At 38.0% G+C, this 15,172-nt stretch overlaps 1 protein-coding gene across 3 annotated transcripts in view; it reads left to right on the forward strand.

Moving 5' to 3' along the window:
* The window catches only part of Fras1 (Fraser extracellular matrix complex subunit 1), a 410,067-nt gene that overhangs the window by 284,092 nt on the left and 110,803 nt on the right, over positions 1-15,172 (forward strand). For all 3 annotated transcript variants that reach the window (XM_013516132.1, XM_005388203.2, XM_005388207.2), the window contains 3 exons: positions 1,170-1,323; positions 8,097-8,275; positions 12,242-12,358. In XM_013516132.1, the coding sequence (XP_013371586.1) occupies positions 1,170-1,323; positions 8,097-8,275; positions 12,242-12,358 (450 nt within the window). The remainder of the gene's footprint in view (positions 1-1,169; positions 1,324-8,096; positions 8,276-12,241; positions 12,359-15,172) is intronic.

The raw sequence follows: 15,172 nt of genomic DNA on the forward strand, positions 1-15,172 counted from the left end.
TTCAATCAGCCATCAAGCCTGTCAAGTCTGTGTTTGTACTATTTCTCCAATCTGTTTCTAATCATTCATTACCACTGCCTGTGCTCTCTCACAGGCCTTCATCTTCCCTTCCGTGAGCCAGTGCAAGAACTTGTTAAACAGTTTCTACGGCAGCGAGTTCACCCATACTGATCATCCCGTCTGTCTGATTGTCCCCTTTCCATCCCTGAAGTCTTCTCTTTTCGTTATAGGGCCTTTAAGAAAAGTTGAGACTTTTAGTATAGATTCCACGCTTCGCTATCTTTCTTTAAGACAGCCTCACTTTTTACCCATACTTCTCCTGCCTCCCTAAGCCCTACTAGTGCCAAACACTTGGACATTTTATTAAACACACAATATGTTATCTCTCATCTTTGCCTTTCATGAAGCTAGACGCTCTGCTAAAATCTGTTTCATTGCTCCTCTACTTAGAAAGTCTAATTTTTTTGTGGTTCAATGAGGCATTGATACTTCCTTAGGAAAACCCTCCGAGACCTCCTTGCTCTACTCTCCCATACTCTCTGCTCAAGCTTCATATAGAGCATGTTTAGAAGGAGGCCTCCTAGCTACTCTTGTGTTTCTGTCACCAGACTCTAAGTTCTGGAGTTGAGATTTGCTTCAGACGCTCCGTGTGTTTCACTTCTCTGGCAAAGGGGCTGGCATATAGTAAATGCTTAAGGAGTAACTGTGGAGTATGGTAGATCATGAGGACAGAAGGAAAGGTAGACGGACAAATGAAAGAAAGCAATGGAGAGACTTGGACTTCCAAATGATGTAAGCCAGGCATGGTGGCGCACGCCTGTAATCCCAGCACTCGGGAGGCTTAGACAGGAGGATCTTGCAAGTTTGAGACCAGCCTGGGCTACACAAGGTGAGCTCAAGGTCAGCCTGAACTGCATAGTGAGACCCTGTCTCAAAAAAAAAAAAACAGACCAAATGATATAAGCAATTTGTTTATGATAGACTAAAAGAAAAAGCAGGATATTTTACATACATGTATATTATCTACATATGTAGTTTATAGTGTGTGTAAACCATGAATCTCTTTTTTTATTAGATGATCTTTTGCAACAACAGGACCTGATAATTTATGTTTTGAAGGATTAATTTTCTTTTACTGGTATTAATTCTGCACTCTTTCTTTGTTCTAGAATGACGGAGCTCTTCAGCTCGTGGCTAATTCAGTGGTGTGGGTTCCAGAAGGAGGCATGCTGCAGATCACCAACAAAATCTTACAGGCTGAGGCTCCAGGTGCCAGCCCAGACAGTATTGTCTACAATATTACAGAAGGCCACCCCCAATTTGGTAACTCCTTTTTTCCTTTGGCACAAATTCTTCTGGGCATTCAGCGGTCTAGGATGTGAGTTTGGACACTGCCATGCAGCAAGCCCATTTCAAGTGAAATGGGCTTTCAGTACTTTATACATCTCTTTCAGAAATAAAGTAATGGTGATTCCTATCACTGTGTATACTTGCTGCCTAGTGTACTAAATTTGATAAGTACTTTATATGTAAGACCTGCAACTTAAATTTCTAAGTAACTTCATTTTGCACATGGGATAACAGGTAAACCAGCTCACTAAAAGCCACCTAGCCAATAGATGTCAGTTTAACTCCACCTTGTGCCCTTCTTAGATCATCACCAGAATTCTTGATGAAGCTTTAAAACAAAATTACGTAAGAGTGTTCTTCAGTGATCTCCATTGTTACTTCTAGCAAGAGAGAAGAATACAATAACCTGAGAAATTCTCCATTTTCATCACCTAGAATTGCTGGATAAATATAATATAGCAAAAATGATTGGATGTTCACAGCTGACCTTGCAGGAATAGAGAGAAATCTCCTGGTGCCATAAGAGACAGTTCCAAGGGCCAGTTGGTGCTGAGCTGGCAACACAGCTTCCCTGAACGGGTGATGTGTGTCCCATAACCTGGGGGCTGAGGTGGAGAGGCACCTGGACAGACAGGTAGTTGGAATGAAGATCCTGCCTAAAATCAGGACTCTGAAGAGACATTCCTTCACTTAGAATGGCAGACTAGGGAACAAAAAGGTCACCAGTATAGATAGATGTCAGAAAAACTTGCCCTCCTTCCCAAAGTTCACAGTAGAGCAAAAAGTCTACTGAGAACGTGAAACTTCATTCCCGTGAAGTTCCCACAGCAGATTCTGTGTTAAATTATACTATGTGCCTTGTCTGAGAGACACAAAGCTGAGACGTTCTGTGAACGGTAATCTCAGCTCATGATACCTCTTGGATCCCTTGCAGAAAGTTAGTGGAAACTGCTTCAGGGGACCCACCCTTGACCCAACCACACAGGGCACTCACAGATAAAGCCATTGAAGGGGAGCACAGGGTATAAGACCATAGCACTGACCCATAGGAAGGGTCAGTCTGTAGTGCTAGAATCAAAACAGAGGGTTAAAACCCCATGATTTTTAAATAAAATAAACTCATAAAAAAACTATGAAATAACTGTTTTTAAATGTTGTTGTTTTTTTTTTGTCTTTTTGAGACAGGGTCTCGCTATGCAGTTCAGGCTGTCCTTGAACTCACTTTGTAGCCCAGGCTGGCCTTGAACTCACAACGATCCTCCTGCCTAGCCTCCTGAGTGCTGGGGTTGCAGTCGTGTGCCACCACACCTGGCCCTTTAAATGATATAAAGATATTACAGAATAAGTTGAAATTGTGAAGAAATTTTATAATGCTGTTTAAAAAATTATATATATATATAGTTTGTTTAAATAGAATCTTGCTATGTTGCCTAGGCTGGTCTGAAACTCCTGGTCCCAAATAATCCTCCTGGCTCAGCCTCCTAACTATGGGGAGTAAAGGCAGATACCACATTACCTAACTTAGGCTGATTTCTTTTTAAATACCTAAATTAATCATCTAAAACTGAAAATTATATTCATTAAAAGTAAAAACTCTCTTGGCACAGAAAAAATAATCTGTTTTTCCTCTTGGCTGTCAGGTTTTTAAAATTATGTATATTCCATAGTGAGGAAAACGTAAAGTTTAAATAATTTAAAAATAATTCCAATGTCCAAAAAGATGTCAGAAAGTATAACCTCATCAAAAGTTGATATTTTAATTATGAAATAGCCTAGTTGAGGTGTCATTTCTTAGGAGTGTGTAACTTTGAGGAAGGAGAGCATAGGTTCTTTGAGAAATTAGGTCAAATAATTTCTTTAACTTTTTGTTGTAAAGTAATTTTGGACTTACTTAAAAGTTGTAAAAATAGTACAGAGAGCAATCTTTGGAACCAAGAAACTGACATTGACTCAGTACCTCTAATTAACCTGACCCTGTTCAAATTTGGCCCTATTCAAATTTGACTACTAATACTGTTTTTCTGACCCAATTCAGAATCCCAGATTTTATTTAATAGTCATGTTCCTTGGCCTCCTCCAAGGTGTGCTGGTTCTTTGTTTTTGTCTTCATGACATTTTGAAGAGAACTGGTCAGACACTTACAGAATATTGCCCAATTCAGACTCTTCTGATAGTTTCTCATTATTAGAGTAAGGATATACTTTTTCCACTTTCTCAGCATATCATGTTGGGAGTACAAAGAGCTATCACTGTGTCTTATTATTGGTGGCATTAACTTTGATCACTTGGTTCAAATAATATCTGCCAGATATCTCTACTGTAAATTTACTGTTTTCCTATTTGTAATTAGTATCCTATTCTCATCCTACTTTCAAGTACTGACTGTAAGCTCAATAACTTTTAAGTTCTTTTCATCTCTAAAATTCTTACTCTTGTGATATAGTAAATTCTCTACCTTTATCTTGATTACTAACAGACAAAAATCAAGCCTCCATATTTTATAGAAATAGCTCAGTATTTCATTAAATATTGAACAGAACAATGCTGAATTAAATGGTTTTTAAGCAGAGAGAAGTTTGCCATTTCAGCTTAATAAATGCCATGTGGGCTTTATTGTGGCCCTTTCCTATCACAACTCTCTTAATTAACTTCTTCCCATGAACACAGTCTTCTATATCCAGATCTCCCTATTAATAATAATCAAATCATGTCACCCTTGGGAACCATTCAAGAGTGAATGAGGTGGTGGGAACTAGAGGCCCACATAACATGAATATACTTGCATCCATCTGTTCCAGTAAGGTGCAGCTGTGGGGCCCTTCCTCATTGGCTCCTGCTGCAATAAACTTATACCTCACTCTAGACTATCTAAGTTGAGGTTTAGGCTTTCATGAAGAACTGACTTTGTAATGGAATCAAATATAAATTGCTTGTATAATATATACATAAAGGACCTAAATTCAACCACTCCCAGATTCACCATTGTTTTCAAATATATGTTTAGGCCAGTTGATTAATACTTATACCTTCTGCTATCCTTATGTTTGCAAGTAAACTTAATGAGATGGTTTTAATGAAGTATCTTGAGCGTCATTTGGGGGAAAGTTTTATTTAAACAAACTGTCAAAGCTAAGTTATTTATCATAGTATACAAAAGTGTTAATAAAAATTATTTCAATCCCTACATAATTCATGGAAATTCAAATTAAATTACAGTTCTTAAAAACTATTACATTTTCACTTCAGATTTTTTGTTTTTTATCTTATTGGTGCATTTTAGATATTCATGAAACATTCATCATAGGGAATTTGTACCTGTACATGATACATCTTGCTTCTTTTTGCCCATTCCCCCCTCCCCTCCCTTCAATCCTTCTTCCTCTCCTTATTTACAAGAGCCTTGTTTCCATTTTTTCCTTCTTTTCTCATGTTCTTTTCTTGTCACTTCAAAATTCTTGGCTAAAATATATACTTTTATAAGAAGGAAATCCCAAGTAGAGATTCTAAAACCTGAAATTTTATATATTTAAAACATCTTCTCCTTGTGTCCATATTATGATAAAATAGAAGTGAGGTACTCCATAAAATTACCTCTCACCTCCCTGTGGTGAATCCCACACTGTACAGATCTTTCTCTTTTTCTACACATGGACTTCAAAGGCAGCATATCCACAATTAAACAATTCCTCCTCCTGCTCCTTCCCTTCATCCTCTGTGTCACACCCACTGGTAGCATCTAGTCACCCAGCCTAATAGGTAATTTCCCTTTACTCCTTCCTCTTTCTCCACAGCCACATTGGTGAAGGTCTGTTTCTTCTGTTTTCTCAGTGGCGTTTATATCTGTTTACTTCTTTCTAGTCTTACCTCAGGCCTCTGTTTCTAATCTGGATTTTTCAGTAGCATCATAATTGGTCAGGCTATTTATATAAATATTAGCTACTGATTTTCCCCTTTCTGCTGGAGATTGAACCCAGGGAGCACTGAATTAACCAGGCCGACTTCAAATTTTTAGTCCTCCAGCCTCAGCTTCCCCGCCATGTAGCTGAGATTACAGGCATGTGTATCATGCCCAGCTGTTGTTTTCATTTTTTAGAATAAATTCAGCCTAACATTACTTTCAAGCCTTGCAAACTTTCTGTATTCTGATGGCACACACATTAAGTGTTCTAAGTTAGCTCATGCCGTTCACCTGCTGAGAATCTCCTGGTAGCTTCCAGTTCCTTATGGAGCCGGTCTTCAAGAATAGGAATTGTGTTTTGATTGTCTTTGAATCCCCCTACTCCTGAAGGGCCTGGCACAGAAAGTAGCACCAAGTAAATACTCAGTGACCATTTATTGAGTTGAAATTAATGGAATTAGACAATAGTCTATGATTCCCATTACTCTGCATAGCATGGAAGTGATTTTTACAAGGAAAAATATATTTATTAGGGATTGGTGGAAAATTGCTTTTCTCTTTTCTTTTCTTTATTTTTTGTTCTGGTACTGGGCACTGAACCTAGGACCTTTCACTGAGTTATATTTCCAAGCCCTCTTGTAATTTTGTTTTGATAGAGGGTCTTGTTTACTAGCTAAGGTAGCAAATTTGGCTCCAACTTGGAATCCTCCTACCTCAGCCTCTTAGAGTGCTGGAATTATAGGTGTGTGCCACTATGCTTGGCTTCTATTTCTATTATATTTCTATATATTTCTTTCTTTTCTATTATAAAGCAAAATAGCTAGAAAATCAGCAATTGAATATTTTTTATCTTTGGCTCTTCACATTTTCATCATGAGAAGTTTCTTTTCACATTATTTTGCAGCTGTACTTACACTCATAAACAGTCTACCCTGGGAAGCCATTTCTATTAACAGCATCTTACGACTAGAAATTGGAGTAGGAGACATTGGTAATGGAATTTTTGCCTTAGATATAAATAAAAAGTAATAAAGAAAGAAAACAATAGTGAGTTGATTCTATACATGAGTATATAAAGAATAGTGATACTTTTCTCTTATTTCAGTATCTCATTACCATTCAAGACATTATGCTCATTTTTAACTTGAATTAAATGGGTGTAAATATTAGAAGGAGTTTTTGCCATGAGTTAGAGAATAAATTTCCCTAGGGCACTCAAAATGCTCTACTAATTTCAAAAAAAAAAGTGCTGTCAATCGCCCAATATGTCTGAAATTTTAATTTCTGAATATTTTAACTTCAGAACATTTTAAAAATAGACAAATAGACACAGTCTTGTTCTCACCCACCCCTACTCTTCTGTCCCTCTGTATCATAATAGTAGGATGGGCTTCTTTTAGATTTGTTGTTAGATATACTGTCATGAAAATACAGCATAGCTTTTTTTCAGCTAGTCATCCAATTTTCAATTTAGTCTTCACTTGAAGACATATCACTCTTGTGAAATTTTAATTGTTTCTTTAACACTTCTATATTTGTGATCTCACTTTAAGAAGATAGCAGCTTCAGGTAAAGAAAAAGCTGTAAAAACAGATTGGTGGTGTTTAGATTTAGATTTCCCTGTCTCAGTTCAAAATAAGTTTAAAGAATGAAAGAGGAAAGAACATGATGAGTTGTTTAGCAGAATAAATAGTGATAAATATACACAAAATAATGACAATTGGGAACAGAACTTCGGGACCAACAATATAAGCTGCAGATCCAAATCCTTGCTTACAAACTTCCATTTGTGTGACCTCAACAAGTGAATGAACTTCACTGAGCATAAAGAACCTCCTCTATATAGTGAAGACAGCACCATTCGAAGGGTTAAATAAAAATAACAATAAGTATGACCAACATTCTCTCTAAGAACCCATAAAGTATGTCCTGCAGGTTGAATGTCCCTTATCCAAAATACTTAAGACCAGAAGTGTTTTGCATTTCTTAGATTCTGGAATATTTGCATATATATAATGAGATATCCTAAGGATATGACCTAAGTCTAACTATGAAATTCATTTGTGTTTCATACACTTTATGCACATAGCCTGAAAGTAATTTTATACAACATTTTAATGTGCCCACATTTTGACTAGGGCACACTGAGGTCAGGTGTGGAGTTTTCTATTACGGTATAATGTTGGTGTTCAAAGTTTTGGAACTTGAAGCATTTTAGATTTTGGATTCTTAGACTAGGGATGCTCAATGTGTTAGTCTTACTTTACCAACCGAGAGCAGAGCCTTACAAAGTAAGCCTATGCGGTGTGGAGCAGTGGAACCGGGTTAGAACCACCTGTGGAGTGCAGTGCCTGACAAATATTTTCTGGTGTTAGGTATTAATATTCTCATTTGACAGAATTCTCCCAAGAATAACTTTCACTGAATTTTTTTCTAATTTTCCACTTTTCTAACCATTTTCCTGGTTAGAAAGCATTTTCTGTTACATAGAAAGTTGTGTGTAGAAATGAAACCATTCAGTGTATTTGAGTATTTCTTTACAGCATACTCCAGCATGTGGATCTCCTGGTGTAACTGTAATAAGTACAAGCCATCAACTTTATACCTGAATTGCCCTTGAATGACTTTTGGTTCTTTCAGGTGAAAGACTTGGAATTCTGTATGTAAACAGAATGTAAATAGATTAAGTGATATCTGTTGAGTTCTATGTTTATATTCTTTTCTTCACCTGGGGTGAAAATAAAGTGGTACATCATTTCTTTTTAGCTTAAAAAAATAGGAAGGAGGAGAAAGCTCTGACTTTTTCCCCCAGAGACCCTCACTGACCATGTGGCCTGTGCATCCCTAGGGGAGGTGGTCCTTCTGGTGAGACTGCCGGCGGACAGTCCTGGGGACGAGGGGCAGCACCTGCCAGATGGGAGTACAGCAATCCCGACCAACTCTTTCACCCAGCAGGATGTCAATGATGGCGTTGTTTGGTACAGGCACTCAGGGGCCCCAGCTGAGAGTGATTCCTTCCGCTTCCAGGTACTGTGTGCTCCCTACCATCTCTGAAGTCTGATAAAAGCCATTACTCTTACTTGTAAACAAATTTTGGCAATTTTCTACAATTGCCTGAGAATCATGAAATTGCAGTTTCTTCTATGAGAAGAAATATGCAATTAATACCTTTAAGGGACTTAAAAATCTGTCAACTTAGACAAATGGGTCTTTCCATAAAGAGAGCCATCCATGACAAAAGGTTTACATTAAATAATGGCCAGAATGTTCAGAAAATTTATCCAAAATACAAAAATATTTTTTAATTGTTCTTGGAACATTCACCATCTTCGGGTAAGATCATGGATTATAGCCAAACTCAGTATGTTCGGCTATAAGTGCAGCCACTTGCTAGAAAATTACTTGGCAACATCCTTGATTTGAATTTCCTCACCTGTGAAGTAGAATTATTCTGTGCATTTGTGGTAAAACATATAAAATATTTAGAATATTGTGTCTCAAATACTAAGCCCTCCATAAGGGTTTGTTATGATCATTTATAAAAAGAATGAAATATTAGACCATAAAGAGACCTGCAGTAAACTAAGGAGCAAGAAATTATACTGGGTACATTCTCTGGCCATTATGAATATAATTAGAAATTATTAATAAAAAAATAAACAAAAATGTAAACCCCTTGGAATATTTAAAATGGTCTCTTAAATACTAGCACTTAAAGGAAATCAAAGCAGTAAGCTATTAAGAAGTATTGATGAGGAAGAAATAACTTATCGAAACTTAATGTGGACAAAATTGTATGCAAAAGCAAATTGATGGGAGCTCTTATTATTGAGCAGCCTGTAAACAAAATAAATGGACTGAATGTTTAGCTCAAGAAGCTAGAGAAACATAGGGTCACTTAGGGAAGAAATTAATAGAGATAAGAAGAGGAATTGATTAATTATAGAATGCCAGACATAATAAATAAAAATTAAACCTGATTCCTTAAGAAGACCAATAAAATTAGACAAACCCCTGGCAAGCACAACTTGGAAATAAAGAATTAAAACAATGCACAAAGAAATGAGGAGTTTTGAGTGACGGTGTTTAAGCAGGGACACAGAGAGTTTGGTAAAATGTCAGGGGAAAGACATAGGTGTTCATAGTGATTCCCTTGTGATCTGAAGCTTTTCCTTTGTCTAGGAATCCAGCTGGGAATAAACTAACCATGATAGCTCACCTTGTTAAAATTTTCATTTATTCATCTTCTGATGCCTGGCGAGTACATCTTTGTTGTCTGACTAATTTATATCATATAAAAGATGACTTTTCCAAAGAGCAGGTTGGGATAAATTTGGAAACCATTAAAATGAGATTATACTGAGCACACGGAATGTCCAAAGAATGAACAAATTCTGTGCACCTTTTGCCTGAGTTAACCTCTCATTCTTGGCACCTGGGGACTAGAGAAGTTATCAAAAAATGAGTCAGAACAGAAGCAAAGACCTCAATCAAAAGAAGTCACCTCAGCAAACTAGAATTTGTGGATCAGCCTTTTCCTTCACAGGAGTCAGAACAGAGAATGTTGTCGATATGGAGCATTTCTCCAGAAGGGGATTCGAAACACCTGCTTAAAATGATGTTTGCTTGCTTTTACAAATAGCTTACTAAGTAGATAAAATAAAATAATAAATAAAAATTTTTAAAGTTACTGATTTCACTGAAGTTTAAGGCATCTAGCAACATTATTACTTAGAATCCTTAGGATCCTTATGGAGGGTCTTCATTCTTTTCCTTTTTTCAAAATATTTGGACCTCCCACTTGAAATAATTTCCAAAGTATATGATACATTCTTTAAAATATCCTCAGTAGTGACACCATTTTTGGAAATGGATTTTAAAATATATAAAAATAGCCAAAAGTCATTCAGAATCAGTCTGGTGAGAAAAAAAGCATGCTAAATATTTTTTATTAAGATAGAGAGTAATTATAGAGTAATGAGCTCAGCTTTCTTATATGATCTGTGGGTTTCCTCTGAAGTCATTCCAAAAAAATGTATTTAGAACATTGACAGCATCTTTATTGCAAGTATGAAACAACTCTCTGGGATCTGTGCTTCTGGACATAAAAGTTTTGGTGTGTTTGTTCTTAAATCTCATTGTTTTATAGGCTTACCTAGTATTTTGATTTGAAATGCACAGACACTATAACCATGTGCTAAAAGTGGTTGGGAACTTTCCCCATTTATCATTTTAGTGTTCCTAAAGGATTTTAAACTAAAAAAGAGTGCTGTTCTAATGATTCTTTTTCTTCCCTTTTCCCCCTTTAAACAGGATATATAATGAGTTGCATAGATTTAATTTCATTTTAATGTTGATGAACTGTCATAAGCCATCAATGCATCCCATCTGTTACTTTGCATGTAAGACTTGGGATTTATGGAATGAGAGTGGAATTTTAAAATAGAGGTGGTCTAGTGAGAAGAAAAAGTGACTGTGACATTCACAGTCATTTTTGGAGTGGGAAGTAGCCCTGGTTTTGCTATATTCAGATCACATTGATATTGCTTCAGGGGATGTAGTTTGGAAAAGACCAGCGTATTTTGCAGTCCATTTCTTTACTTGGATACCAGACTGATTCACTTGTTCAGTAATATGCCCACATTTTACTACCTTCCAAATTCTCAGTTGCTTTTCTTTAAGGGTATGAGAAAATATTCCCCCTTTTCCTAATTTTCTAAAGCTACCAAAGTAAGTCATCTTGGTAAGTAGAAAGATTATGAACCCAACTAACCTGGTAAAGTAGCCCCACTTATTGGCTTTGTGAGTTTGACATATTGCTTTAATATTTTGACCTTCAGTTTTCTCATCTGAAAAAGAAGGGGTAATAATATTACTTTCTGGGTAATATGAAGATAACCTCTGAACACCAGCCAGTAAAATGCTGAGCCAATGCTAGGTGATCAGCAAATTATTGCTATGGCTATTAATATTATTTATAGCAACAGTATGCCTCTTGGAAGGTATGTAAACATTCTGAAATATAACCCCAGGCCTCCGATGTGATCCAGATAAAGAAGGAAAAGGCAGTTTTTCTGTTGGATATAATTGCTCTTCCTGCCTTCTGACCCAGAATTTGTAAGACCTGCTTCCTGTCATCTACAATTCACACAACCGCATGTGGCCACACGGTGTTCGAGGGAGCGCTGAGTAGGTCTGACAGGGAGTGAGAAGCTGCCTAGGAAAAGCGTCATTTTTCAACACTTGTGAAGCAAGAGAAAATTAATTTTGTGACCACTGTGCTAACTGTAAATGTCATTAATCTTGTGCTGCAATAATGAAGCTGAGATTCGTCATTTATAGACGAAGTATAGAAATCTATGCTGGGTAGAGATGTAAGGAATGGAACACAGATCATATGTTATATACTCCTAATACATTATGTAGTCTTCAGAGAGTGTATTTTCAAGAATGCTTAATGAAACAAGAAAATATCTTAGTTTTGTTAAGTAAAAGTTTAGACTGTGCAGTTGCATGTAAATTTAGATATATCGGTGTAGAAAAAAAAATAAACTAAAATGAGCCAGTATATTCATAGCCACTCTTTCCTGGTAGTGAAATTCTGTGTGATTTTTTATTTCTTATTTATACTTTCCTGCATTTTCAGAATTGCCCAAAATGGTTAAGAATATGTTTTATAATCAGTAAATGATTAGTAGTAAAATATGAAGAGCAGGACAAAAGTTATAATGCAGGAATGTATAGATTAGAGCTGGGTGTGGTGGTGCTCATTAACCCTAGTACTCAGGAGTCTGAAGCAGGAGGATCACTGAGTTCAAGGCCAGCTTAGACTACATAGTGAGTTCAAGGCTAGCTTGGACTACATAGCGAGACCCTGTTTCAAAAAAAAAAAAAAGTGCATAAATTAAGGACAGATGCTCTAAAAGCTAAATACCTGCAAACATACTCCACCCAGCTGACACGAGAGGCTCACCAGGCAACTTTGCTTTTCAGGTGTCCAGGGCTACCGACACTCAGAACCACCTGGAGAGCCGTGTGTTCTACATTGCGATCTTACCACAAACCCTGGAGGCACCTAAATTTTCTCTGGGAACATCTCTCCATATGACTGTGAGTTGGTGGGAGGGCTGTGGGTTCCACTTTGATGGATTGGATACAGTGTCCTTGTTTGTATGCAGTGAATGCTTGGGCCTGAATGCAGACCTCAGGACCAAAAATAGCAGTAAGCGGATTTCTCACTGACTTGGAAAAGAAACCTAAAATTCTCAGGCTGAAGGGAAGATTATGCAGACTCTGTTTTGACCTTCCATCCATGGCTGATGTCCTTTCCACAGCATCCCAGATAGTGACTGAGTACGTGGAACAAATTTCAAGCTCTGCTCCATGCCACCCACATAACTGGTGTGTAATTGTTCAGCCAGTGGTGGTGCCACAGAGCTGGAGAAGGTGTTACCCATTTTTTAAAAGCTCCATCAGCAGTTCCCCTTGTCCTGTAAAATGTGCTAAGTGGGGGGACAGTTGGGTGGCATGGAGAGGTAATGGCAAAGGGCAGGGCCACCAGTGCAGAGAGCACGTGAGAAGCCCAGAGGTAAGAGAGAATATGACAGTCAGTAGGGAAATTGCATACAGTACATAAGACTGGAGAAATGACGAAGGCAGGATAGGGATGTGGAGGTCACAGTACCAGATCACAGAGGCCCCACGTGCTGAGTGGGAAGAACTACAGATCAAGGAACAACTGAAGAACAGTGTCCGATCAATCAGCCCATGAAGTACAGGCCAGACAATTACCAGCTCCATCGTAAGTCTGTGTCTGTGGGAGGTGGGATACCAGAGTCACCCTCCCAGACAGAGCCACAAGCACACAAGCCCTTGTAAATTGATTATTACGGATCCTTGTTGTAGTTAGCACACACATAATTACACTCCAGAGCAGAGTCTCAGCCTTGAGCCACAACAAAGAGCAACGATGATTTCAGAAATTATGGGTCTGGGGCATGACAGAGACATAAAGGGGAAAATAGAAAGTTTTTAATGAAGAGCTGGTATCGGCATTTCCACCATAAACTGTAATTTAAAGAAATCATAATTCAGCAGCACTATAAAGTCTATAATTCATCATTCTGACTGGAGGAACTTGGATCAGAATTTTCTCTAAACTGTAAATAAAACTATGCACACACATTTCTTGCCAAATGCTAATCAGTGTTGTTTTGAGTTTGGAGGGAACAAAAAGGGGCCAGGAGCCAGGAAGGTGGTGCCTTTGTGTCCCATTGCTGTGGACCTCTTAAGGAACTTTGAGTTGTTCAACCTTTAGGGTCTGAAGTTGTATGTTTGCAAAATAGGTCTGTCCTGTTGAAATTTAGGCTACCTAAACAGTTTGTTTACTATCATTGTGTTAAACTTCCCCTTGTAGACCTTACACTGTACATAGTTTATATTTCTTCTGATATTAACAAGGTCCATTACTCCAAACAAAAACACATTCTCAATTAGGGGATTTGGACTCATCTAAGCACACAAATTTTGCATATATTTGGTAACTCCATTATGACTAGATGTAGTCAATACCAATATGATATATTCATGTATGTATGTAAAAACAGATCAGGGTTCTCAGGATCTTAAACTTAATCCTATATTAGAATCACCTGTAGAGTTTGTTAAGCTATAGGTTATTGGAAACCACCTCTTGGTTTTCTAGTTTAGTGGGTGTGACGTGGAGCCAAGAATGTGCATTCCTAATACGTTCTCAAGTGGTACTGACAGCGGCTGAGATTGCCACCCTCAGAGGAGTGCTGATTTAGACTTAAACTGGGGAAATTCATCCCAGAAACTGGAGCAGCCATTGGAAAAGCATGGAGACACTCAAGTCACTCAGTTGGCTGGATTGTAAGTCCCTGCATATAAAGGCAGCAAGAAATGACAGTTAGGTCATGGAGGACCTTAACGATGGATGGAATTCCCATTTTGTTCCAAAATAAAATTGGGGCAAGTAGAGTGTTGAAGGATTTAAAGAACAAAAATCCCATGAACAGATTTTTAGTGATCAGATTAGGAAAGTCATTTTGGCTGATGGTAGAGAAAATCCTGGGTGGGGCTACACTGGAAGCAAATAGACTGTTGCTGTCACCTAGAACAAGGAATTTTGGTGGCATAAAGCCCAGGCAGCAGCAATAAGGGTTAAGCTCAAGGGTTAAGGCAGCTCTTGAGGAGATACTTGCACATCCATGTTCAATAACCAAAAGGCTGAAGCAATTTAAATGTTCCTCAGTGGTTAAATAGACAAAGAAAATGAAATATATGTAAAGAAAGAGATAGATATGTGCATACATGTGTACATACATAGTTACACAGTGGCATATTATTTGGCCTAAAAAAGGAGGAAATCCTGTCTACATGCTACAACATAGGTGATCCTTGAGGATGTTATGCTAAGTAAAATAAGCCAGTCACAAAAAAGACAAATATCGTATGGTTGTTCATTAGATAGAGTTTCAGTTTTGCAAGAAAAGTTCTATAGATCTGTGGTTCAGCAATGTGCAGATAGTGAGCACTACTGTACTGTATTTAAAAATGGTCAGTATGGGGGAGGAGAGAGAAAGACTGAAAATGTAGAGGTGCCACTCACTGAGTCAGGAATGTGAGGGTGCGGCATGACAATCTCAATTTGAGATCACCTCGTAGACAGTGTACTGGGACCACAGGGAGGGAAAAAGGGGGTAATCGATGTGCCCTCCCAGAGCAGTATGTGAGGGCCACTGAGGCCATGATACGCAATTGCCTTGTGTTCTGTGTGAGGCGGAAAGCCATCACAGGGTGCTGAACAGAGGCCTAGTGTGAGGCCCAACATCTGTGTCTACATGATTCAGGGGAGATGAGAGAGTGTGTAGAGGCCATTGTGGGGACTCGGGTGAGAGACTG

This window comes from Chinchilla lanigera, unplaced genomic scaffold, assembly GCF_000276665.1.
Source record: "Chinchilla lanigera isolate Chin_1 unplaced genomic scaffold, ChiLan1.0 scaffold00032, whole genome shotgun sequence".
Classification (NCBI taxonomy): domain Eukaryota; kingdom Metazoa; phylum Chordata; class Mammalia; order Rodentia; family Chinchillidae; genus Chinchilla; species Chinchilla lanigera.